The sequence below is a fragment of the Halichoerus grypus genome, chromosome 15 (assembly GCF_964656455.1).
Source record: "Halichoerus grypus chromosome 15, mHalGry1.hap1.1, whole genome shotgun sequence".
Classification (NCBI taxonomy): Eukaryota; Metazoa; Chordata; class Mammalia; order Carnivora; family Phocidae; genus Halichoerus; species Halichoerus grypus.
Window position 1 is genome coordinate 60,426,949 of NC_135726.1, and position 26,010 is coordinate 60,452,958.

The 26,010-nt window shown below is 44.3% G+C and overlaps 1 protein-coding gene across 7 annotated transcripts; it reads right to left on the reverse strand.

Moving 5' to 3' along the window:
• Positions 1-1,474: 1,474 nt before the first annotated feature.
• Positions 1,475-23,195, reverse strand: LOC118533239 (uncharacterized). 7 transcript variants are annotated; one of them, XR_013444196.1, is made up of 5 exons: positions 23,075-23,195; positions 7,750-10,300; positions 6,105-6,173; positions 4,042-4,244; positions 1,475-2,946 (listed from the first exon to the last, which is right to left on the reverse strand). XR_013444196.1 is itself a non-coding variant. In XM_036088415.2 (2 exons), the coding sequence occupies exon 2, from the start codon at positions 10,238-10,240 to the stop codon at positions 8,675-8,677; it is 1,566 nt and encodes a 521-aa protein (XP_035944308.1). In that variant the 5' UTR covers positions 10,241-10,300; positions 23,075-23,195; the 3' UTR covers positions 7,676-8,674. The 7 variants fall into 7 exon arrangements, 4 of the variants coding, with proteins under 4 accessions (XP_035944308.1, XP_035944309.1, XP_077919046.1 ...); XR_013444195.1 differs by having other exon boundaries at positions 6,091-6,173; XR_013444194.1 differs by lacking the exon at positions 6,105-6,173.
• Positions 23,196-26,010: the final 2,815 nt, after the last annotated feature.

A 26,010-nucleotide genomic window follows, 5' to 3' on the forward strand; every position in this document is an offset into this window, starting at 1 on the left:
ACGGGCGAGGGCAAGGGGGAGGCGCGCACCTGCCAGGCGCTGGAACGCGGGGCGGCGGTTGCGGGGCCGGGGCGCTCCGCGCTAGCGAGAAGGAAAGGGGCCCCCGCGCGGGAGGGCAGGGGGAGAGGGGTCCGCACCGACCGGGCGCGCAAGGAGAGCGGGGTCTGCACCTCCAGGGCCAGGAGAGCGGGGTCTGCACCTCCAGGGCCAGGACACCGGAGGGGTCAGCGCCTCGCCCTCAGCCCCGCGCCGTCCCCCACCGCCAGGTCCTGGCCTCCGCGGGCCCACCCGGGCGGGACACCAAGCCGGAGGAGGGTCCTCACCGCTCGGGCCGCCGGAGCGGGGACGTGGGCGCGGGCCGATCGTGCGCAAACGCGCGCCTCCGGGTTCCCAGACGGGGCTTCTCCGGCCGCGGGGACGCGGTGGGGCGTTCGTGAGGGCTCGTTCCCAATCATTTGCCAACTTCTCCACTGCATTTTCTTTCTTATTGAGACGCCGAGTTCTTTATCTGTTTTGTGTATCAGTCCTTTCTTGCGTCTATGAGCGACAATTACCTTCCCCTAGTCTGTCGCTTGCCTTTCCACTTGCATAATACTGCTTCCTAATGAACACAGTTCTTAATTTTAACGTAGACAGGCTTATCAATTAACCTTGGTTTGGTTAAGAAACGTTTGCCTATGCCAAGATCACAAAGATGTTCTGTATTTTCATCTGAACTCTATCGTTTTGCCTTTCACATCTAGAGCTACAATCCTCAGGAACTGATTTTTGTGGATAGTAGGGGTCAGCAAACCACGGTAAATCCACCTGTTTCTGTATGGTTGGTTAAGGATGGTTTTTATATCTTTGAATGTTGAAAAAAATAAAAATAATAGTATTCATGGCACATGAAAATTATATGAAATTCAAATTTCAAAATCCATGAATAAAATTGTACTGGAATGCAACCATGCTCAGTTGCTTACAAATTGTCTGTAGCTGCTTTCACACTACAACAGTTGAGTTTAGTACTTGTAGCAGAGACCATATGATGTGCAAAGCCTAAAATATTATCTTACCCTTTACAAAAAAGTTTGCTAACCCCTGATGGTATAGTGAGATATGATCACTGGATTTTAACTATTTAAAATGCTTGCAAAACCAGAAGATATTACTTCATACCCACTAGGATATCTATAATCTAAAAGACAATAAAAAGCATTGAAAAGAATGTGGAGAAATCAGAACACTTATACACTGTTGGTGGGAATCTAAAATGGTACAGTTGTGAACAAGTTTGGCAATCCCTCAAAAGCTTAAACAGAGAGTTACCATGTAACCCAGCAGTTCCAATCCATAGTTATCTAGTCAAGAGTGTTGAAAGCATAAATCCACACAAAAACTTGTACATGAAGGATCATAGTAGCATTATCCATAATAGCCAAGAAGTGGAAACCAACCATGTCTGTTGACGAATGAATGGATAAACAAAAGGTGATATATCCACACAATGGATTATTATTCAATCATGTAAAGAATGAAGTGCTGACACATGATTCAACATGGCTGAACACTGACAACATAATGCTAAATGAAGTAAGTCAAAGAGGACCACGTATTTTATGATTCCATTTATATGAAATGTCCAGAGTAGTCAAATCTGTGGAGACAGAAAGTAGATTAGTGGCTGCCAGGGGCTGGGAGAAGGAGGGAAAAGCAAGCTCCCCATGAGGAGGGAGCCGAAAGGGGGTCTCGAACCCAGGACCCTGGGGATCACGACCTGAGCCAAAGGCAGACACTTAACCGACTGAGCCACCCAGGCGCTCCTAACTTTTTTTTTTTTCACTTGAATGTTGTTTAATCTATTTTACCAGAAATGACGACTGATTCAGTTAAATTCCTTTGGTCACTATAAGCTTAGATGTCCATTTACTTATGTCTTTGCTATTTTTTTCTCCTGGGACATAGTTATACACACTCTCAATCTGTTTATCTTTTGGGGTCTCAAGTGTTGCCCTTGTAAATGTGGATTTTTTATTTGGCAAAGGCAGCCTCATACCCCACACCCACCTTTTCTCCAGTGAGGCAATTTCCCCAATTGTTTCCCATGAAGGGATTCCAATGGCTTTGTTGCCCCTCCCTGGTATTTAACAGGTAGAGGGAGTCTCTCCTCCCTAAATCCTGTTCTCTCTTGGTCCATAACATCACCACACACCGTGGCTTCCCTCCTCCCTCCTAAGCCATTTCTTCTTCATCTGGCTGCCTCCTTCCCGTTTTTCCCATGACCAGTTGCTTCTTCGGTCACCATTCTGAGCGTTCACTTAACATAATCAGTTCTACAAGGCTCTTGCCTACCTCGTCCTGCCGGCTCCCCTCATCTCTTCCTCTCTGATGCCCCTACATTCCCTGCTGCATCAGTACATACTGCTCTCTGTGAGGCAGTCTTCCCTCCCTTGGTTAACCTCTCCTCCTCTTACAGCTCACACTGATGTTTTCATGATTGTTTGATAAATGCATGCCCATCTTGCTCTCTAGCTGGACAGCTCCATGAGGATGGACATGTTGTTGTCTTTCACAGGGGATAATGTGCCAACAAGTGAGATACTCACCAAATGTGTTGATTTGAATGAACTGGAAGATATATTCCAAGATATTAATGATTGCTCCCCAAATATGAGTAATTGAATAAAGATATTCACCAAATATTTGCTGACTTGAATGAATTGGAAGGCATATTCCAAGATACTAATAATGATTGCTGGTAACAAGGGAGATTCTGGATGCAATTTCTTAGTTTCGTATTTTTCTGTATATCCCAAGCATTTTTTTTTTCAGTGAGGAAGACTTACTTTAGAAACAGGAAACCACAAAGATATGCACCCGGGATATGGCTGCCCACTGTTCACTAGTGCTGGCTCACCTCCATCGAACTTAGTTCAACAAACACTGGGCATCTGCTGCAGCATTCTAAAGGCCAGGGACACAACAGAAACCAAAACAAGATGTTTACACGACAGCAGGAGAGACATAAGTACAACGCATCATGTGTCAATCAGCTGGCAGTCAATGCCTTGGAGACACATAAAGCAGGGAACGAGGATGGGGGAGTGAGTGTGTGTTGGGCAGGGGCAGTCTCTCTTAAATAGAAAAGTCAGGAAAGGACTCACTGAAAAGTGATGTCTGAGTAATGAATTGTAGGTGACGAAGTGATCCCAAAGGTATTGGGGGAAGAGGATCCCCACAAAGTCAAGTGATTGCAGAGGCCCTGAAATAACATGCCTGGCATTTGAGGAATACCAGGGAGGCCACTGAGACTGGAACAGAGTAACTAAGGGGAATATGGGAAGGGGCCAGGGAGGTGACAGTAGCTTCAATTAAAACATTGCCGGCCATGGGGCACCTGCGTGGCTCAGCTGGTTGATCTCACCTCAGGTCTGTTTTTTATTTAAGATTTTATTTATTTGAGAGAGAAAGTGAGGAATCACAGCAGGGAGAGCAGAGGGAGAAGGACAAGCAGACTCCAAGCTGAGCTCAGAGCCCGATTCAGGGCTCGATCTCAGGACCCCGAGATCATGACCTGAACCGAAATCAAGAGTTGGACACCCAACCGAGCCACCCGGGTGCCCCTCAGCTCAGGTCTTGATTTCAGGGTTGTGAATTCAAGCCCCAGCATAGAGCCTACTTAAAACAACAACAACAAAAAACCCACACATTGCCAGGCCAAAGACATGATGATGTAATGTAACTGAGATAACCCGTATTATGGTTAAAGATATTTGCTGCCTCTCCCCCAGTAAGGATTACACATCCCTGCCCCAGTGACTTCAGGCTTGGTTATGGACTTGCTTTGACAAGGAAAGGGAGTGGAAGTGCAGGTGCCATTAATGAGCTTTCAGAGTCCCTACATGAGTCCACCCGTCCTCCTTTCCCTCTACCATGAGATCAGCGATGCAGCAGGAAGAGAGGCTGCTCCCCACCCGAGTGAAGGCAACATGGAGTAGAGCACTGGCATTACAAGCCCATAAGATTTTTGCTGCCATTTGTTAATGCAGCATAACTTACCTTAAGCTGACTGATACAACAAACCATCAGAAGTGCTGCTTTTTTGGGGGTGCCTGGGTGGCTCAGTCATTAAGTGTCTGCCTTCAGCTCAGGTCATGATGTCAGGGTCCTGGGATCGAGCCCCGCATGGGGCTCCCTGCTCAGCGGGAAGCCTGCTTCTCCCTTTCCTGCTCCCCCGACTTATGTTCCCTCTCTTGCTGTCCCTGTCAAGTAAATAAATAAAATCTTAAAAAAAAAATACTGCTTTTTTTAAAAAAAGATTTATTTATTTGAGAGACGGAGCACGCGCGCACGCACGCAAGCGAGCACAGGAAGGGGCAGAGGGACAGGGAGAAACCCCAGTAGACTCCCTGCTGTGCTTGGAGCCCGACATGGGGCTTGATCCCACGACCCCAAGATCACAACCTGACCAGAAACCAAGGGTCAGATGCCCAACCAACTGCGCCATGCAGGGGACCCAAAAGTACTGCTTTAAGGTTACAATTCAGAATGACAAAAATAAGAATAAAATTGACATTTCAAGCGTTGGCAAGGATACAGATCAACAGAAAGTCTCGACTGTTACTGTGGGAAAGCAAAATGCACCACCACTTTGGAAAGGAACTTTGCAGTTTCGCACAAAGTTCAAAATAGACACCATATGACCCAGCAATTGCACACCTAGGTATTTACCCAAGAGAAATGAAAACCTGTTAGAGACTGAATGTTTGTGCCTTGCCCAAACTCATATTGAACTCCTAACCCACAATGGGCTGGTATTTGGAGGTGGGGCCTCTGGGAGGTGATTAGATCTGAGGGTGGAGCCCACACGAATAGGATTAATGCCCTTATAAGACACCCCTGAGAACTCTCTCACCCTTTCCACCATGAGGACACAGTGAGAAGACAACTAATCTGTGAACAAGGAGGCAGGCACTCTCTCACCAGACACCAAATCTGCCAGTGCCTTAATTTTGCACTTCCCAGTCTCCAGAACTATGAGAAGTAAGTGTTCTTTAAGCCACTCAGTCTATTTCAGTTTGTTATGGCAGCCTGAATAGACTAAGACATATACAGACAATTTTGAACTATATTTCAGACCTGGGCTCCTGGAGAAATTCCCTCACCCCCCTGTGTTCCAAGAAATGCAAAAGCCCACCTGCTCTCACATATTCCAAGTAAGACCCAGATAGACAGGGGCTCCACACTTCCTCAATTACTCCATCCTTCCTCATGTCTCCCGTAAGACTCACGGATGACTCCCTTTTTTATCTGACTCTACAAAAGTCCAGGCCCCCTTTCTTTAAGATTTTATTTATTTATTTGACAGAGACAGACACAGAGAGAGGGAACACAAGCAGGGGGAGTGGGAGTGGGAGAGGGAGAAGCAGGCTTCCCGTGGAGCAGGAAGCCCGATGTGGGGCTCGATCCCAGGACCCCGGGATCATGACCTGAGCCGAAGGCAGATGCTTAACGACTGAGCCACCCAGGCCCCCCTCTTCCTTTCCTTTGAAATATTACACATTAATGAATACAAAGACAGGTGTGGATTAATGGAAACTAGAAACATGGTGGCAACCATCATGAACATCCCATGTCTCCATATGGAATTAGCACATCTGGACCTCCCACACACATTCTTAGGCTATGGACTTCTTTTAGGATGCTGAAAGTTGCCTTTCCCCTCAGCCAAACTAGTGGACAGGAGGTGTAAAAAGAGGTAAGCAGCATCTTTTCCTTAACTTTTCTTAAATTTCCTTTCACTAAGGAATAGCTGTTCCTTAATTGGACTTAATTTTCCAGACTAGCTCTGACAGGGCTGTGTGGATGCCCAAGGGGCACCTGGCTGAGCAGCCATGCCTACTCTCAAAGTAGACAGACACCACCGGAGGTTTTTTGTTTTTTTAATCCGTGTTTATTAACTTGCGGGAAAGCCAACAGACACTGAATACCTCACCAAACAGGAGCAGGGAAGGTTAAAGGTCTACAAGAACTAGAGAGGGAAGTGTGTTCGTTTCCTACGGCTGCTGTAACAAGTTACCACAAGCTTGGTGCCTTAAAAATACACACATTTATTCTCTTACAGTTCTGGAAGCCTGAAGTCCAAAATCACTTTCACCAGGATAACAAGGTGTCAGCAGGGCTGGTTCCTTCTGGAGGATGTACATGGAGAATTAATTTCCCTGCCTTTCCCACCTTCTAGAAGCTACCCACATTCCTTGCCTCATAACACCTCTCCCATCTTGAAATGCATTGATCTAACTTCTGGTTCCATCACCTCTCCTCTGACTCTGACCCCGCATGTACCCCTGGGATGACATTGCCCCCACCAGATAACCCAGGATCATCTCCACATTGCAAGATCTGAAGGCCATTATTGAGCCTTCCAACAGGAATTGCTGATTGTTGTATTAAAGAATTGCAACCCAGCCTGTGGGAGGATGAAGGAGGTCTTGGGTCTGCACATATGGCTAAAACTAGTCATATAGGGGCGCTTGGGTGGCCCTGTCGGTTAAGGACCTGCCTTCGGCTCGGGTCATGATCCCAGGGTCCTGGGATGGAGCCCCACCGGGCTCCCTGCTCAGCTGGGAGCCTGCTTCTCCCTCTCCCCCCTACTTGTGCTCTCTCTCTCCCTCTCTTTCTCTCAAATAAAATCTATAAAAACAAAACAAAAACAGTCATATTGGCCATGAGTCGGGCAGGGCTTTAAGGGGTGAGGCATCAGACTCCTCACAGTCCACTGATCTCACAAGTTCAGCTGTTGGCCCTACTGCACCCAGGTGCAGTATCTCCAACGCAAATGAAGAGTCTTCCTTCTACACTGCCCGAAGGAGCTCCTTTTCCTCACTAGTCTAGAAGGGAAGTGTAAATTGGCAGTGGCCCTGTTGGAGTCTCAGGAAGGAGCAAGCAAAAAGAGCACAAGAAGAGAGAAAAAGGGCAGGTGATAATTTTCTATAATGCTTGTGTTAGTTTTTCTTTAAAGACTATTTATTTGAGAGGAGAGAGCACAAGCAGGGGGAGGGGCAAAGGGAGGGGGAGAAGCAGGCTTCCCGCTGAGCAGGGAGCCCGATGCGGGGCTCCATCCCAGGACCCTGGGATCATGACCCGAGCCGAAGGCAGATGCTCAACCAACTGAGCCACCCAGGCGCCCTGCTTGTGTTAGTTTTCTATTGCTGCCATAACAAATTACCACAAACTTAGCAGCTTAAAAAAACACTTGATTACCTCACAGCCTTGATTCAGTGACTCTCCCAGGGCTCTGAGGCCAGGCCATCCAGCCTAAGCAGCTCTCACGTGGCCGGCACTGTTATTTCCACAGGTGGGATGTTCTGAGATCATCCTAGACCTCTCTGTAGCCTCCTACTCTACATTTTCTGAGACCCATCCTCTCCTCACAATGACACCTCCAAGTCCCAAAGAAGGAAATTATTCTTATGCCCTGGGCCATCAGATGCTCTCACTCGAGAGAAACTTCTTCCTGGATGTTCCCCATCTGGGCTTAAAGTTACCCTGTGACCCTGACCTAGCTCCTTCTGGTAAAAAAAGGTCCAAAGAAACCCAAAATTGGCCTCACTCTGGCTTCCTCTTTCTATTCCTTATCAAATTATTACAGCAACAATGTATGGCTTATAATAGAGAAAAAAAACTGTACACATTTGTAGGCCCCTAAGAAAACCACGTTTATTTCTCCATGACCAACATCCAATCTACATCCATACGTGCACATACCTCTACATGGCTGGAGTAACAGCAAGTCTTCTATTTTACGCCTCTTTTATTGTTGTTGTTGCCTGCCATATTATAAGCATTTTCAACATGGTAACAAAACCTTCATAATTATGGCTCAGCATGACTGCATAAAACAAATTAGAAATGTCCTAGATGAACAATGGGGGGAGGTGATAACAATCACAGGAACTCATTTCCACAACTGAAGTAACGCATCACATTTCTCAACAGCAGCCCTTTCCATCTTAGTACGAGCCGGCTTCAGTCTTAACAGGGACAATTTCATCGTTCATTCTCAAGCAACGTCCTCATCCGGCTGCCCATTCTGAAACAAATCTTCAGCATCCGACAGGATTGTAACATAGGCAGACATACAAAAAGCAAAATCTAACTACAATTCTGTGGTTGCCAAGGGGTGGAAAACTGTGTGCAGTCTATCACCAGGACGTCTTCGCTGACACAGAGTAGACAGTAAGAGCTGCCAAAAGCTTTTCCCACTGATTACACTTGATCCTAGTAAGAGTTTGCTTATGTACAAGGCAGACATTCCTTATTAAAGGATTCCACATACCAATTACTTACTGAATACATTCACAGGTTCTTTACTGTTTAAGCACTCTGATGCCTCTCCAGGGAATTACCTTCTTGACATTCACAGATTTTATTCCAGTGTGTGCGCTATCACACTGGGTATTGGCTGCATCATTCCTGAAGCCTTTTCCACATTTATTACCATCCTGTTTGCCCCAGGAGTTCCTTATTGTTTAGATTTAATAGTATGGCTAAGGAATGCCTCACATTCATCAATTCACTGGATAGCTTAAAGAACTCTTTTCCGCTGATAGGGAAAAGTCACCCCTGAAGACATTCCTCCTTCACACAGCTTTTTGAGACCAAGTCAGGGGACAAATGTGGCCCACATTCATTATGTTTCCATGGGTTGCTCTCCAGAGTGTGTTCTCTGATGTCGGATGAGGGACGAGCTCCTTCTGAATGTTTTTCCACACTGAGGACACTGGCTGGGGCCCTCCCTGTTGTGGAGTCTCTGATGTACCGCCAGGTGAGAGTTCTGCTTGAATGACTTTCCACATTCAGGACACTGGTATGGGGTCTCCTTTGTGTGAATTCTCTGGTGCTTGGTCAGACAGGAGCTATCCCTGAAAGCTTTGCCACACTGATTACACTCATAGGGCTTCTCACCAGTATGAGTCCTCTGGTGCCGGATAAGGCCAGCAATGTTCCTAAAAAGTTTCTGACACTGGTTACAGCCATAGGGCTTCTCACCAGTATGAATCCTCTGGTGCCGGATGAGGTAAGCACTCTCAATGAAGGTTTTCCCACACTCTTTACATTCGTAGGGTTTCTCCCCAGAGTGGATTTTTTGATGTACAATGAGGTGAGAATTTCGGTTGAAGGATTTCCCGCACTCCACACATTCAAAGGGCTTCTCTCCAGTGTGAGTCCTCTCATGTTGGGTAAGGTATGAGCCATCCCGGAAAGCCTTTCCACATTTGCTACATTCATAGGGCTTCTCCCCGGTGTGGATTCTGAGATGCACAGTGAGATGGGAGATGTCGGTAAAAGGTTTCCCACACTCATTACACCTATATGGTTTTTCTCCTGTATGAGTTCTTTGATGCAAAATCAGAGATGAATTTCGGTTGAAGGTTTTCCCACACTCTAGACATTCGTAAGGTTTCTCACCAGTGTGAATTCTCTGGTGTTGTGTGAGAGCTGACCCATCACTGAAGGCTTTCCCACATTTACTGCATTTATAGGGCCTCTCTCCTGTATGGATTCTTTGATGCACAATCAGGTTGTAGTTCTTGGAAAACGATTTTCCACATTCGTTACAAGTATAAGGTTTCTCTCCAGTGTGAGTTCGGTGATGCAACACGAGAGAGGAGTTCCGTTTGAAGCATTTGCCACATTCAGTGCATTTATACAGTTTCTCTCCAAGGTGACCCTTCCTGTTTTCATTAAGAGATGAACTCAGGGTGAAGATGTCCCCAAAGTCCTTACCTTCATACACTTTCTTTCCTCTTTTTGCTATTTTTTGCTCACCAAGAGGGGTAAAATGGTTGAAAGATTTAACACTTTCCGTGTATTTATAGGGTTTCTCTCTCATTTGATCTCTTCCAAGTTGAAAAACTTCCACAGAATGGTTGAAGGCTTTTCCACATGAGTCACCGTCACCACTTCTCTTAGCGCCGTAATTTTTCTGACAACTGTGTAAAGCTGGGTCACAATCCAAACTTTTACTATCTGAGTCACATATATGAAAACCGTTTGCAGGTACTCTCTTAGATGGCAGAAGGTCTGAGCTTGCACTCAAATGCTCTTCAAGTCCAGAATATTCACAAATTGCTTCCTGAGCCCCTGGTTTCTCCTGAGTTAAACCTGATTGTCTCAAATGTCCCTCCTGGTTCTTACAGTCCCAATTATCACCTAGAATGGAAAGATGGGAGCCCTCTCTCGTAAATCCTTCCATTTCCACGTCACAGGATGGTTCTTCAGAAATATTCTCTCATTTTCAATCTCATGTTTCAAGCTGAAAAATAAACAATGAAAAAGACAGACTTAAGTACATAAAGCTATAACTGGAAGAGGAATAAAAATTTATGACAGGCCAGATGTATGGATCCGTATTTTTACGTTTTTTTATTAATTTTTCCCCAGCTTATTTTTTTATTGGAATATATTTGACACACAATGTTACATTAGTTTCAAGTGTAAGACATAGTGATTTGACAAGTCTATATGTTATGCTAAACTCAGTGCAAGCATAGCCCCCATCTGTCACCATATAACACTACTACAATACCACTGAGTATACTCCCTGTAATGTACCTTTAATCCCCATGACTTATTCATGTCATACCTAGAAGCCTGTGCCTCAATCCCCTTCACCCATTTTACCCATCCCCCCACCCCTCCCCTCTGTCCACCATCAGTTTGATCTCTTTATTTATGGATCTGTTTCTACTTTCTGTTTGTTCATTTGTTTTTTAGATTCCCCAAAGTGAAATCATATGGTATTTGTCTTTCTCTGCTTGACTTATTTCACTTAGCATAACACCCTCTAGATACACCCATGTTGTCACAAACGGCAAAGCCTCATCCTTTTTTATGCCTGCGTAACATTCCATTGTAGATACACCACATCTTTATCCATTCATCTGTCGATGGGCACTTGGGTTGCTTCCATATCTTGGCTATTATAAATAATGTTGCAATGAACAGGAGGGCATACATCTTTTTCAATTAGCGTTTTGTTCCCTTTTTGGAGGTAAATACCCAGTAGTGGAATTACTACATCATGTGGCATTTTTATTTTTAAATTTTTTGAGGAAACTCCATACTGTTTTAGACAGTGGCTGAACCAATTTACATTTGTGGGTTTTTTGACTTTTTCAAATTAACATCTGTACAAGGGGAAGGTAAAGTGAGAGTCAAGGGATGGAGCCCAGAACACTACAGACAAATATCACCAAAAGAATGAAACTGAGATGTGGAGACCAGAAGCCAGGTGTCACTGCTCACAGAGTGGAACACCATCTTGGCTATTGTGTGCTAGTCCCTACCACCCACTGCCCATATCAACAATCAATACACATCTTCAAAGCCCCAACTTCATCATGTGCTTATGACAGTGCTGAACAAGCACTTTTCACCCCAGCTTTGTAGTCAGAGTTCTGTCTTCATGGATGGAGCAAAGCACAAACTTGATGACCGAGAAGTTCTGAAAGTCCTGGATCTGTCAATGACCACTCTGCAAGGTTACTATGAGAGTTAGATCATGTCTGATGCTGCCTCTGACCTGGGGAATGGACAGCATTCTGTAAGTGGCTGCCAGTGTCTCCACCATTATTGATCTTCCTCTAACCACCCCCTACCCCTTTGACTTCATGATATCAAGACAACTGGTTCCTCATTTCTTTTAAGCAAAATGAAATTAGATCCTTATCTCAGAAAGAAATATTTTTAAAAAAAAACTCTAGATGGAGAAAAACCCCAACATAAAATCAAAGTTTAAATTATGTAGGACACCTTCATGATCAACAAACAAAAACCATACAGATAAGGATTAACAAATTTAATATCAACATTTTAAATTTCCAAACAAAAACACAGTAAGAACCAAAACACAGGTGGCAAATGAAGAAATAATATCATAAAATATAAAAGAGAAAAAGGAACAGTGCCCAAGATCTAGAAAGAATTCTTACAGAATAGCACAAAAAAAGGGGGAAAGGGACACAAAAAGGCACTTCATAAAAAATACAAATATCCTGAAAACATGAGTATCTGCTCATTCTCACCATCATTCAGAAAATTACAAACTGAAACGTTAAGAAGACAAAATGTACACTTTTCATATGAGTAAAAATAAAACAAGGCATGAGAATACAAAACTTAGGCACCTCATGGAAGAAGAGTATTAGTGGGCATGTAAAGTGGTCAGTCCACTCAGTATAATATGGTAGCAGCACCAAAACATAAAATGGGCACATTCCACTATCCAGCAATTCCACCTGTAGGCATCTCAGACTCAGAAAACATGAGCCCAAGCATAAATGGGTATCAATCTATACCTAAGGAGACATTCTTAAAGACCAACAGAGAGAAGACAGAACACTGGTGAAGGAGTAAAAACTATCATGACGGATCACTTGATAGCAAAAATATCTACCTGAAAATAATGGAAGGGTTTTTTTTAAAGTGCTGTGGTGGGGGGCACCTGGGTGGCTCAGTCGTTAAGCGTCTGCCTTTGGCTTCAGGTCATGATCCCAGGGTCCTGGGATCGAGCCCCACACGAAAACATGTGTATGCAACAGACACACCTAAAGCAAAAGCAAAGAGAAGACAAAAGCAAAAGTTTGGAAGAGACAAAAGCTAACCAAAGATTTTATGGTTCTTTGCCAACCAATGATAAACTTGAAGTATAACAGGGCAACAGAACAATGGCAAAAATGTCTGTATTAACAGCATGCCTCAAAACAGAAAAATGTCAGCCAGGACTGTAAATCAGAATCAGCAAATTCAACTGTACTGGGAGCTTTTAATGAACCTCATTCAGAAATGAAAATTCAGAAAAACTGATAGAGAAGCAGGAGAGAATGTAATTAACTAGCCTGATCCAACAGTTGGATGAAGAGCCATAACAACAACTAAAGCCAAACAAAGCTTTCTGAGTGCACGTGGAACCTTTGCTGACACTGACAATAAACCAGGCCAAAGAACAAGTTCAACCAAGACCAGACCACAGTATGACACAGGCCACACAGCCTTTTTGTTTTTTTTAAGATTCTTATTTGAGAGTGAGCGAGAAAGAGAGAGAGAGCACAAGTGTGCGGGGGGAAGCAGAGGGAGAGGGAGAAGAAAACTCCCCTTTGAGCAGGGAGCCTGATGAGGGGTTCAATCCCATGACCCTGGGATTATGACCTGAGGTGAAGGCAGACGCTTAAACGACTGAGCCCCCCAGGCGCCCTAGACCATAGCCTCTTAACTAGAAATGTGGTCACGTTAAGAACCAGTAGCAGAAAGAAAACCAAATACAAGAAAAACATTAAGTAAAACAAACTTCTATTTATTGGGAAAAACAAAAACCTATTTCTCAGGAATTCAGAGTTCAAAGGGAAATCTCAACAGAAATTAGAAAAACACCTAGAATCAAACTGAAAAATGGAAATGGTATATCTCACAACATGTGGCAAATGAGGATGCAGCTAACACAGTTCCTCAGAAAATGTTGGCCTTTGATGCTTATGTTAAAAAAAAAAAAGAAGAAGAAGAAGACTGAAGGTTAATGAGTCACGGTTCAAGACTTAAGGGAAAGAAGTAAGGAGTAAGCCAAAAGGAAGCAGAAGGAAGGTGGTAATAAAGGTAACAGCAGAAATTAAAGAACAAAATAAAGAACATCCAAGAAGATAAAGAAAACCAAGTCTGTTATTTGAAAAGACTAACGAAAGACGTATTTTGACAAGAGTGAGTCCCCAAAAAGAGGAGGCACACATTAGTGGTATCAGTTATGAAAAGGGTATTTAACTAAGAAACAGAAGAAAGTTACCAAAATGGTAACATTGGATTTATCCTAAGAACGTAAGAATTGTAAAATATTAAAATGTCTATTGATGCAATTCGCCATTATTTTCAGATAAAAGTAAAAAATAGTCCCCTACACCCTGTCCCAATAAGTTAAGAAAGTAATTTGAGGAAATCTCACCCAGACTCATGACCAAACTGCTCTCAGATTCACGTAGTAGACCCTTTAGCCTGTGTCAGTAAATTCAGAAAGTGCTTTAAGGAAAGCTCCAATTCTTGATGAAAATTCTTAACGATTAGGGACACAAGGAATCAAGGTAAACATCACACCTAATGTGAAAACATCAGATTTGTTCACTTTGAAGCCAAGACCAAGACCCAGAAGCCTGCTCCATCCACAGCATTCAACATCATATGGACGGGCTAGCTGGTCAGGAGGACCACATGCCAGGATTTCACTCCTGAACATTAGGAGTTCCTCACCTACACCTACAGGGCAGTTCCTAAGGCTGCCCTGCCACCATACTGCATGTTTCCCATACTGGGACTTCTGAGTACACTGGGGCCTGGATGGCCTGTGGTTATTCTGTGAAGACAAGATAGAGAGAGCATCTTCATACAGGTCTGTAGGGGAAGGATGCACGTGTGTACTTAAAAGAAATGAGTCAGACATATATACACCGTGATACCACTTGGGGAGATTTTTAGACACAAATATTCTGGAAGTAATGCCCTGGCAAGACACCTACCAAAGCTGTGATCATGACTGTCTTGGGACATGGAGAACGGGCCTTGAAAAGCAAAGGGAACATCTGTTCAATCTATAATAGCTATTTCCTTGATTGCAGTAAGAGTTAGATACCACTAAGAAAGTGAAATGACAACCCATCAAATGGGAGAAAATATTTACAAAGCATATGTCTATAAAGGACTCCTACACAGAAGATACAAAACACTCTTACAACTCAGTAACAGAACAACCCAAATTTTAAAAGTAGGCAATGGATGTGAACAGACATTTCTCCAAAGACATACAGATGGCCAATAAGCACATGAAAAGATGATCATCATCACTGTCATTAGGGAAATGCTAATCAAAACCACAGTGAGATACCACTTCATAACCATGAGTGTGGCCAATAAAAAAAAACAGACAAAAACAGGGCGCCTGCCTGGCTCAGTTAGTTGAGCAAATGACTCTTGGTTCTGGCTCAGGTCATGATCTCAGGGCTGTGGGATCAAACCCCATGTCTGAGTCCACACGGAGTCTGCTTGGGATTCTCTCCCTTACGTACATACATATATACATACATAAATAAGTAAATCTTAAAAAAAAAGTTACACATAGTTTTGTGACCCAGCAACTCTACTCCTAGATATCTACTCAAGAAAAATGCAAACATATGTCCACACATAAACTTGTACATGAATTACAAGATAATAGCAGCACTATTCATAATAAACAAAAAGTGGAAACTCAAATAAATGTCCATCAACTGAGGAATGGCTAAACAAAATGTAGAAATCTACACAATGGAATATTCTTCAGCCACAAGAAGGAATGAATTACTAATACATGGTACAACAATATAGATGAACCTTAAAAACATTATGCTCAATGAAAGAACTCTGACATAAGCGAATACATAGTATATGATCTCATTTATATGAAACGTCCAGAACAAGCAATTACATATAGACAGAACATCAATTAGTGGTTGCCAGGAGCTGGAAGAAAAGGGGAATGACTATTAATGGGTATGGGGTTTCTTGTTGGCCTAATAAAAACATTTTGGAATTACACAGTGGTGATGGTTGTAAAACTCTGTGAATATACTAAAAACCACTGAATTGTGCACTTTTTAAAAAAGATTTTATTTATTTATTTGACAGAGAGAGCAAGAGAGCACAAGCAGGGGGAGCAGCAGGCAGAAGGAGAGGAAGAAGCAGGCTCCCTGCTCAATCGGGAGCCCGACAACGTGGGGCTCAATCCCAGGACCCTGGGATCATGACCTGAGCCAAAGGCAGACACTTAACTGACTGAGGCACCCCTGAGTTGTGGACTTTGGATGAATCTTATGATATTATGAATTATATCTCAATAAACCTGTAATAAGTAAATTTATGCCTTCAAGAATGATGCCAGTAATCCTAAGCACAGATACGTCCCCTATAAGGGGACAAGTCCCTTCCACCCTGAACCAGAGCTCTTGACCTTGGTAGTACTTCCACTGGGAGCATCTCGAAATCTGTGGAGGTGTTAGGTTGTCACAAAGACGCAGGCAGCAGGGAACACCAGCTAGCATCTGAAGGGCCCAGGCTGGGGATGTAGATTTGCTACCATGCTCAGGACCACCACACGATGCTTGACCACCCTACGGACCAACATCCCTGCAGGTATCAACCTGGGGTACCTTAGAATAGAACAATACTTCATGTGTTAACAAGACATTAAGGAAAAATCATTTAGGAGAAGCAAACTAAAAAGAAATCAGGATACTGTCCTGAATTTATGGACTCATTCCCTATTCTTCATCTCCTTGACAAAAACTCGCCATTTCAACTATACCCTCTGACAATGAGGCCCTGAGGCCTACAGTGCGATTACTGGGGGGAAAAGAACGATCTGGGGCACCTGGGTGGCTCAATCAATTAAGTGTCTGCTTTTGGCTAAGGTCATGATCCCAGAATCCTGGGATCGAGTCCCTCATCGGGCTCCCTGCTTGGCAGGGAGTCTGCTTCTCCCTCTACCCCTCCCCCTTGCTTGTGCTCTCTCATGCTCTCTCTCTAATAAATAAATAAAATCTTAGGGGCGCCTGGGTGGCTCAGTCATTAAGCATCTGCCTTCGGCTCAGGTCATGATCCCAAGGTCCTGGGATCGAGCCCCGCATTGGGCTCCCTGCTCGGCGGAAAGCCTGCTTCTCCCTCTCCCACTCCCCCTGCTTGTGTTCCCTCTCTCCTGCCTCTCTCTCTGTCAAATAAATAAATAAAATCTTTAAAAAATAAATAAATAAAAATAAATAAGTAAATAAAATCTTAAAAAAAAAAAAGAACAAATGATCACCAGTATACAGGAGGACATTAGGACAGACTTTCGGTAAATAATATTAGGGAATTTAACATAGGAATCACACTGAATTTTGTTAATTAAGGTTGTTTTTAAAATATCTCAGATTGGGGCACCTGGCTGGCTCAGAAGAGCATTCAACTCTTGATTTTGGGGTTGTGAGTTCAAGCCCCACACTGGGTGTAGAGATTACATAAATAAGTAAAACTTAAAAAACAAATAAATATCTGATTATCGCCCTCCTACATACTTATGTACTACTACTTTTAGTAGTATAATACAAAATATATGTTGTAAAAAATTCACCTTGATGCCATTCATGTATTTTGGGGGTTCCCTATTTCTCCCCCACTCTTCTTCTGACCCTTTGCTCAGATATCCACCATATCACTTGTCTGAAGCCCCAATATTACGGATTTTCCCCAGCCTGTCCTTCTCTTCCCATGGTCACCAGGGAAGGTGGTCTCCAAAGCTTTTTTACACACTGAATGTTGCCCCAGCACAGGCTGAGACTTTAGGTCTGAAGAACTGTTTTCTGTAATAAACTGATGCTGTTCCAGGCGATATCACAAGGGGTGGCTGATCCCTTGCCTGTGACTAAGTCCCAGCTCATCCGAACAGCCTGAGTTGCCTTACTGCATAAGTACTTAGAACCTGCTTCCACCAAAGTACTGTCTTTCTCCCTTTTCTATTTAATACACCTGGTCTGGGTCCACTTCTCCAGCCCTCATTGTTCCAGCAGCATCCACATATACCTCACCTCATTCAGTTTCACTCAAGGCAGTATTTTCTTACTGTCCTGTTTGTCTTAACTCAAACCTTCAGCACGGGACTGCTTCCTATGTCTGCTAAGGTATTGTGCCCAAGCATTTAAATATAGAAATATACATTTTTATACAAATGCCTTTCCTTTTTTAAAAAAAGATTTTATTTATTTATTTGAGAAAGTGAGCGAGAGAGAACAAGCAAGCATGAGCTGGAGAGGAGCAGAGGGAGAGGGAGCAGCAGACTCCCCACTGAGCAGGAAGCCTGATGATGGGCTCAATCCTGGGACTCTGGGATCATGACCTGAGCCGAAGGCAGATCGTTAACTCACTGAGCTAACCAGGGCCCCTGCCTTTCCTTTTACTGATTCTTTATATGCACATAAGACTTTAGGATTTTTAAGTTACATGGATATTTAATATTATCTATAAAATTCCTTTTATAGATATTCCAGGATGGTAAAAGGCACACTGCAAACCACTGATCACAAAGAGTGAGCATTACACAAAAATTAACTCAAAACAGATCACAGGCCAGGGGCGCCTGGGTGGCTCAGGCGGCTGGGCAACTGCCTTCGGCTCAGGTCATGATCCCAGGGTCCTGGGATCGAGCCCCACGTCAGGCTCCCTGCTCAGCAGGAGCCAGCTTCTCCCTCTCCTCCCCACTTGTGCTCTCTCTCACTATCTCTGTCACTATCTCTCTCTAATAAATAAAATCTTAAAATAAAAAATAGATCACAGGCCTAAACATGAAAGCTGAAATCATAAAATTCTTTTTTTTTTTTTTTTAGATTTTTATTTGACAGAGAGAGCAAGTACAAGCAGGGGTAGTGGGGGAGGGAGAAGCAGGCTCCCCACTGAGCAGGGAGGCCAACATGGGACTAGATCCCAGGACCCTGGAATCATGACCTGAGCCGAAGGCAGACGTTTAACCAACTGAGCCATCCAGGTACCCCTGAAATCATAAAATTCTTAAAAGAAACACAGGCATAGATTTTCAGAAACGGGTACAACACAAAAGTACAAGTGACCAAAAAAAAGTAGGTAAAACTGACTAATCAAAATTAAAATATTTGCGCTTCAAAGAACTTCACTAAGAAAGTGAAAAAAGAAGAAAAAACCACACAACCTTTGGAGAGGTGCCTGGCTGGCTCAGTTGGAAGACGATGCAACTCTGAATCTCAGGATCATGAGTTTGAGCCCAACATGGGCTGTAGAGATTACTTAAATAAATAAAACTTAAAAAAACAAAAACAGAATAGGATAAAATATTTGCAAATTATATATCTGATAAGGCACAGGTACCCAGAATAAATGAATCTTTTTTCTCTTTAAAGATTTTATATATTTATTTGGCAGATAGAGCGAGAGCAGCAAGCGGGGGGGGGGGGGGGGAGAAGCAGGCTCCACGCTGAGCAAGGAGCCCGACTCGGGGCTCGATCGCAGGATGCAGGTGGCTCAGTTGGTTGAAGGTCTGCCTTCGGCTCAGACCCTGGGATCAAGCACCGTCAGGCTCCCTGCTCAGTGGGGAACCTGCTTTTCCTTCTCCCTCTTCCTCTCCCCTCCTCTTGCTCTCTCTCTCAAATAAAATCTTAAAAAAAATAAAAGATCAGGGGCACCTGGGTGGGTCAGTCGGTTAAGCATCTGCCTTTGCTCAGGTCATGATCTCGGGGTCCTGGGACAGAGCCCCGGGCTCTCTGCTCAGTGTGGAGTCGGCTTCTCCCTCTCACTCTCCCTCTGTGTGTTCTTTCTCTCTCTCTCTCTCTCTCCTCTCTCTGTCATATAAATAAATGAAATCTTTAAAAAAAGTAAAAGATCAATAACCCACTTAATAAAGGGGCAAAGGATCTGAACTGATAGTTCTCCAAAGAAGATACATAAATGGCCAAATAGGCACAACGAAAAGATGCTCAACACCATTAACTATTAGGGAAATGCATATCAATACCACATTGAGATACCACTTCACATCCAGTAGGATGGCTATAATCAGTTCCACTCCTAGGTAGTTATCCAAGAGAAATGAAAACATACATCCACCAAAAATAAAAAGCATACATGAATATTTACAGAAGCATTCTTCATAATATCCAAAAAGTGGAAGCAACTCAAATGTCCATCTACTGATGAACTGATAAACAAAATGAGGTATATCCATACAATGAAACATTTCTCATTCATAAAAATGAGCTAGGTACTGATAGATGCTACGCTACTACACAGATGATCCTTGAAAACATTATGCTAAGTCAAGAAGCCCCCAAAAGGACTATCTATTGTATGGCCATTTATATGAAATGTCTACAATAGGCAAATGCATAGAGACAAAAAGTAGATTAATGATTCTCTAGGACTTGGAGGGATAAAAGAGATGAGGAGTGACTGCTAATGGGCATAGGCTTTGTTTTGGGGGATAATGAAAATATTTTAAAATTGATAGCAGCGATGGATGCACAACCTAACGAGTATACTAAAAAACAATGAATTGTATACCTTAAACGGTGACTTGTATAGTATGTGAAATACATCTCAGTAAAGCCATTTTTTTTTATATATATAAGGAGGCAGGGCACCTGGGTGGCGCGACAGATTCTTGGTTTCGGCTGGGGTCATAATCTCAGAGTCGATGAGCCCGACCTCGGGCTCCATGCTCAGTGCAGGGAGTTGGCTTGAGATTCTCTCTCCTCTGCCCCTCCCCCACACATATGTGCACTCGCACGCATGCACGCGCTCTCAAATAAATAAATAAATCTTTAAAAAAGGGGCTGGGGGGCGCCTGGGTGGCTCAGTTGGTTAAGTGACTGCCTTCGGCTCAGGTCATGATCCTGGAGTCCCGGGATCGAGTCCCGCATCGGGCTCCCTGCTCAGCGGGGGGTCTGCTTCTCCCTCTGACCCTCTTCCCGCTCGTGCTCTCTGTCTCTCATTCTCTCTCTCTCAAATAAATAAATAAAATCTTTAAAAAAAAAAAAGGGGGTGGGGGGGCTTTGAGTCTGCTGGGGTCAGAACCACTAGTTCAAACTACCTAGAATGTATCTGATACCTTAAAACTTCACAAGAGAAATAAGTTTTATAGGGATGTGCCAAACTTGTGTAGAATTCGATTCCCAGGCACTCACCTCTCAAGGGCTTTATCCCCCAGTTTCAACAACCTGGCAGGGGGATCACTTGGGCTGGATGCCTGGAGGTTTGACATCAGCAGTGCCAGACCTCAGCTGTCCAACCCCCTCCACTTGGTTCCTGCCCTTTCTGGGGACCACCCATGATAATGTGTACTTTACTTGTTTAAGTGATGCATTCCTTAACAAAAATAGTTTCCCACCAACTTTAGCTCTATCCTAATAAAGTCACCCACCTGACTACCAACTGTGATAAAGTGTGACTCCATTTTGATGAATGACTGTGACCAGTTTTCAAGCCTCCCCCTTCTACTGCCCCACATGTAGGCAAGCTAACTAGAAAGCCTGGGTGCTTTCTCGTTGGTTTTAGCAGGACATTCACACCATGCAAGCCCCAATAAATGATAGGCCATCCTCATCCAGTTCCACTCTCTAATCACAATTAAAGTCCAGCCAGTCTCCTTTTCCTGCTCTCTTAAGCTATTTTTGGATCACCATGTGAAGTCTGCCCTACTCTCCCAGGAGTCTTACTAGGTGAGTAATAAACCTTTTACTCTCTTGGGAGGCGGGTATGTGTAAAAAAATGTAAAAAGAGGGGCGCCTGGGTGGCTCAGTCGTTAAGGGTCTGACTTCAGCTCAAGTCATGATCCCAGAGTCCTGGGTTCGAGCCCCACATCAGGCTCCCTGCTCCGCGGGAAGCCTGCTTCTCCCTCTCCCACTCCCCCTGCTTGTGTTCCCTCTCTTGCTGTGTCTCTGTCTGTCAAATAAATAAATAAAATCTTTAAAAAATAAAAATGTAAAAAGAGAATGTATGTGCATGTATTTGCGGCAGGGAGAAAAGGAAAGCTAATGTGACAAAGTGTTAGTGACTTGAGAATCTGGATTGTTTTACAAGTGTTCACTGAACTATTCCTCCCACTTTTCTGTGTGAGACTTTTTTTAAAAATATTTTATTTATTTATTTGTCAGAGAGAGAGAAAGAACAAGCAGGGGGAGCAGCAAGCAGAGGGAGAAACAAGCTCCCCACTGAGCAGGGAGGCCAACACAGGGCTAGATCCCAGGACCCTGGGATCATGACCTGAGCCAAAGGCAGACGCTTAACTGAGCCACCCAGGCGTCCCCCCAATTTTTTTTTATTGGCAAAGAATAACAGACCTTTCTGGGGTGATGGTAATTTTGATAAAGCTTTGGGTTCTATTTGTCAAAACTCATCCAGTGGCACAATTAAGATCTACGCATTTCACCATTTCACTGTAAGTCAATTTTGCCTCAGAAACTTCAAAAAGGGGGCGCGTGGGTGGCTCAGTCGTTAAGCGTCTGCCTTCGGCTCAGGTCATGATCCCAGGGTCCTGGGATCGAGCCCCGCATCGGGCTCCCTGCTCAGCGGGAAGCCTGCTTCTCCCTCTCCCACTCCCCCTGCTTGTGTTCCCTCTCTCGCTGTGTCTCTCTCTGTCAAATAAAATCTTAAAAAAAAAAAAAAACACTTCAAAAAACAATAATAAGGTGTTTGAGGGGGGAGCTCTGTAAAATCCGCAACTTACTTTAAATGTTCCCCCCCAAAATTAATGAATGGTTGAAAAGATGGACAGAGGAAAATGTATGGGATCAAGCAAGCACAGCAGATGTTAACGGGTCGGTATAATGCCGCAGAAGGACTTCAACTTCTCTATACGTGTGAAAACTTTTTCCATGAACTACTGGGGGAAGAGGTGAAAAAATGAACTACACCGAGGAATATGAAAATCAAACAGCCACTGAACAGGTGGAAAATCGCGGCCCTCGCTGGGAACAGCAGGAGCTGACTGTGCAGCGATTAGGCGGAGGGAACAAACGGGACCTGACACCTGCGGGGCGCCGTGGGAAATGGCACAGTCCACTGGCGCAACGCGGCCACTGCGGCCTGAGACCCGCCGACGGGGACCCACCCACCATCAAGCCCAAGAGCGGTCGACCCAAGGCTCGCCCCAGCGGCCGGGCGAGGACACCCGGCAGGCCGGGGCAAAACGATCCCTGTGAAAGGACCGGCCGGACACGAGCGCGGAACCCGAGTGACGCGAAGGAGAGAGCTGAGGCGTCCTTACCCTCCGGGGCGTCCACATCCGCGGCAGAGGTTGCGTCCTTAGTCGCCGCGGCAGCCGTGCCCCGGGCCGACCCGCGCCCCTGCGAACCGGGCGCGCCCACTCCCCTCGGGAAACCCGCCCGCGGTCGCGCCGCACACGCCACGCAGGATTCGGAGGACCTCTCCCCGCCTCAGCATACCCACCTACACACACACATCACCGTCCCGAGGGAAAGCGAGGCACCGAGAGGTCGAGGGGCGCGGTGGGACTCACCTCTGGCAGGCAAACGGCACAGCTCGAGGCGGCGGCCATGTTTGGGGCGGCTGCGCGTGCGCGCGCCGGGACCCGGATGTGTGCGTCCCAGGAGGCTCCGCGGCTCTGTGCGGCCGCGGACAGTGGAAGCGGGTGTTTCCGATCTCCAGCCGCTGGCGGGACCGTGCGGGGCCGTAGCCCTCCGCCTGGCCGGGCTTGGAGGGGCTTCCAGACCCGTCCCCGCCCGACCTGCGTCCACGCCTCTCAGCCCTAATCCCACCCGCGCTGGTCGGCGGAGGCAGTTCCCGGTGGAGCCGTCCCTACTTTCCCTTTTATTTATTCACCCAATTGTTTATTGATCTCAGTAGGGACTCACGGGTAATTTTTTGTCTCCTGTGGTTTTCATCGGACGCCGTCATTATTGTACAGCCTTATTTTTATTTACGGCATATTTTATAATTTTAAATAACTTTAATTTTATACCATAATTTATTTGAGAAAAATACGTTAAAATTCAGGTAAGTACACCTCAGTATTCGTTGACAGTGTAATTATTTACTTAATCGAAACAAGCTACACAGTTTTTTTTTAAGATTTTATTTATTTATTTGGGAGAGAGAGTGAGAGAGCACAAGCAGGGGGAGAGGGAGAGGGAGAAGCAGGCTCCCCGCTGAGCAGGGAGCCCGATGCGGGGCTCGATCCCAGGACCCCGGGATCATGACCTGAGCCGAAGGCACACGCTTAGCCGACTGAGCCACCCAGGCGCCCCAACCTACGCAATTTTAAATTAATAAGACAGCTAAGTAAGGATTTTGGATAGAATATTAATAAAAATCAGTGATTGCATTATGGAAAACATATTAAAAATTAGTAATAAGTAGTTACAAAATATGCTCTGAAAGGAAATACTTGTTCTCAATTTTATGTATGTATGTGTATAAAATAATTCCAGTAACAATTCGGATATAAACAAAAAAATAACACTCTTACTCCCACCATCCAGCGTTAACGTTGGGGCAGATTATGCGACCCCCCGAGTAGCACAGGCGGGGTTTGAGGCCCAGCATGCTGGGTTGGGGTCCTCCAGCACAGCCTGGGAAAGGATGAGGAGGTGATTCCGAAAGAATGTCCTCCGGTATATATTTTAATTATAAAGGGGAAAACTACCTTGACAGTGGAGAAACCTGGCAGGCACCACCTTAACCATCACCTTTCTGGAATTCTTGTCAAAAATTCACCATTTCAATCTAATCATGACAAACACCAGACAAACTTAAACTGAGCGACATTATAGAAAATAACTGAGCAGTATTCCGCAAGGGCAAAAGTGTCAAGGTCATGAAAGAGAAGGAAAGACTAAGGAATTGTCACAGATCAGAACAGACGAAGAAGACACCATAAATGAATGCAATGTGGGATCCTAAACAAAAATGGACATTTGGCGATAAACAGAATTAAAGTCTGTACTTAAGTCATTAACATTAAACCAATGATCATTTTTAGTTGCTGTTTTTATTTTTATTTATTTATTTTTTGTAGTTGTTGTTTTTAAAGTAATCTCTACACCCAGCTTGGGGCTCAAACTCACAACCCTGAGATCAAGAGTTGCATGTTCTTCCGACTAGAGCCATCCAGGCACCCCAGTAATTTCCTTGTTTTGGTAAGTATATCATGGTTACCTAAAATGTTAACATTAGGGGAAGCTGGTGAAAGGTCTAAGGAAGTCTATTATTTTTGCAGCTTTTCTATGTTAAAAAGAAAACCATACAGGCACCTGGCTGGCTCAGTCAGTAGAACATGCGACTCCTGATCTCCAGTTTGTGATTTTGAGCCCCACTATGGGTGTAGAGATTACTTTAAAAAATGTTAAAAGAAAAAGAAAACCACAGGCCCAAGATGGTATTACTTAGGGCAAGTCACCAAACCGGGACTTAATACCTAAACTAACTGCACTCTCAGTCTCCCTCATAAACGTAGTCCTAAAATATTGTCAGGAATTTTCTGGTCAGCACCAAAAAGGTAATCTGTCACATGGGCCTTCTTCATCCCCCAAAGGAAGGTGAATCCACCAGTAATACCTAAGACACTTTTGTCCCCAAATGAAAGTGACCTCACCAATAATCCTTTTTTTTTCTGTTTATGACTTCCTTGCCTTGCACTTAAAGACATTTCCCATTCTGTAGCCCTTTGGAGCTCCTCTTTATTTACTAGATGGGATGCTGCCCAATTCAAGGATCCTTTAATGAAGCAAATCAGAGTTCAAATTTACTTGGTTGGATTTTGTTTTTTAACATTTGTAAGATTAAAATTACTTCTAAAACAAAAATTTAGGAAGAAATCTCTAGTCCTGATAAGGCATAGAAACAGGAAGATGTTCACCTTTAGCCCAGAAGGCCAACCTATAGCCTGTGTAGTTCCTTTAAGGATCACATAGAGCTGGTTGCTACATTTTATTTTATTTTATTTATTTATTTGACAGAGAGAGACACAGCGAGAGAGGGAACACAAGCAGGGGGAGTAAGAGAGGGAGAAGCAGGCTTCCCGCTGAGCAGGGAGCCCGATGCGGGGCTCGATCCCAGGGTCCTGGGATCATGACCTGAGCCAAAGGCAGACGCTTAACGACTGAGCCACCCAGGCGCCCCAAGAATTCTTTCTTGACCATAATCCTCAACAATCCTACAACAGTCCTGTAATTACTCATATGCAAATAAATTCACCTTATAGTAAGCAAAAGGTTATATTGAACAGTATTGTGATTCAATTTTTGTGAAAAGAGTATAGAAAAAGAATGGAAAGGCCGAAATATGATTTATGATGGGGCAAATCACAAATCAGTGAAGTTTGTTGATAGTGTTGTTTGAGTCCTCTATATCCTTATCAATCTCCAACTACTTGTTCTATTAATTACAGAGAGAGGAGTATTAAAGTCTCCAAATATAATTATGGATCTAGTTTTC

Excerpts from the sequence above, each read along its gene's own strand:
- LOC118533239 (XM_036088415.2), bottom strand. The coding sequence starts at position 10,240 with ATGGAAGGATTTACGAGAGAGGGCTCCCATCTTTCCATTCTAGGTGAT.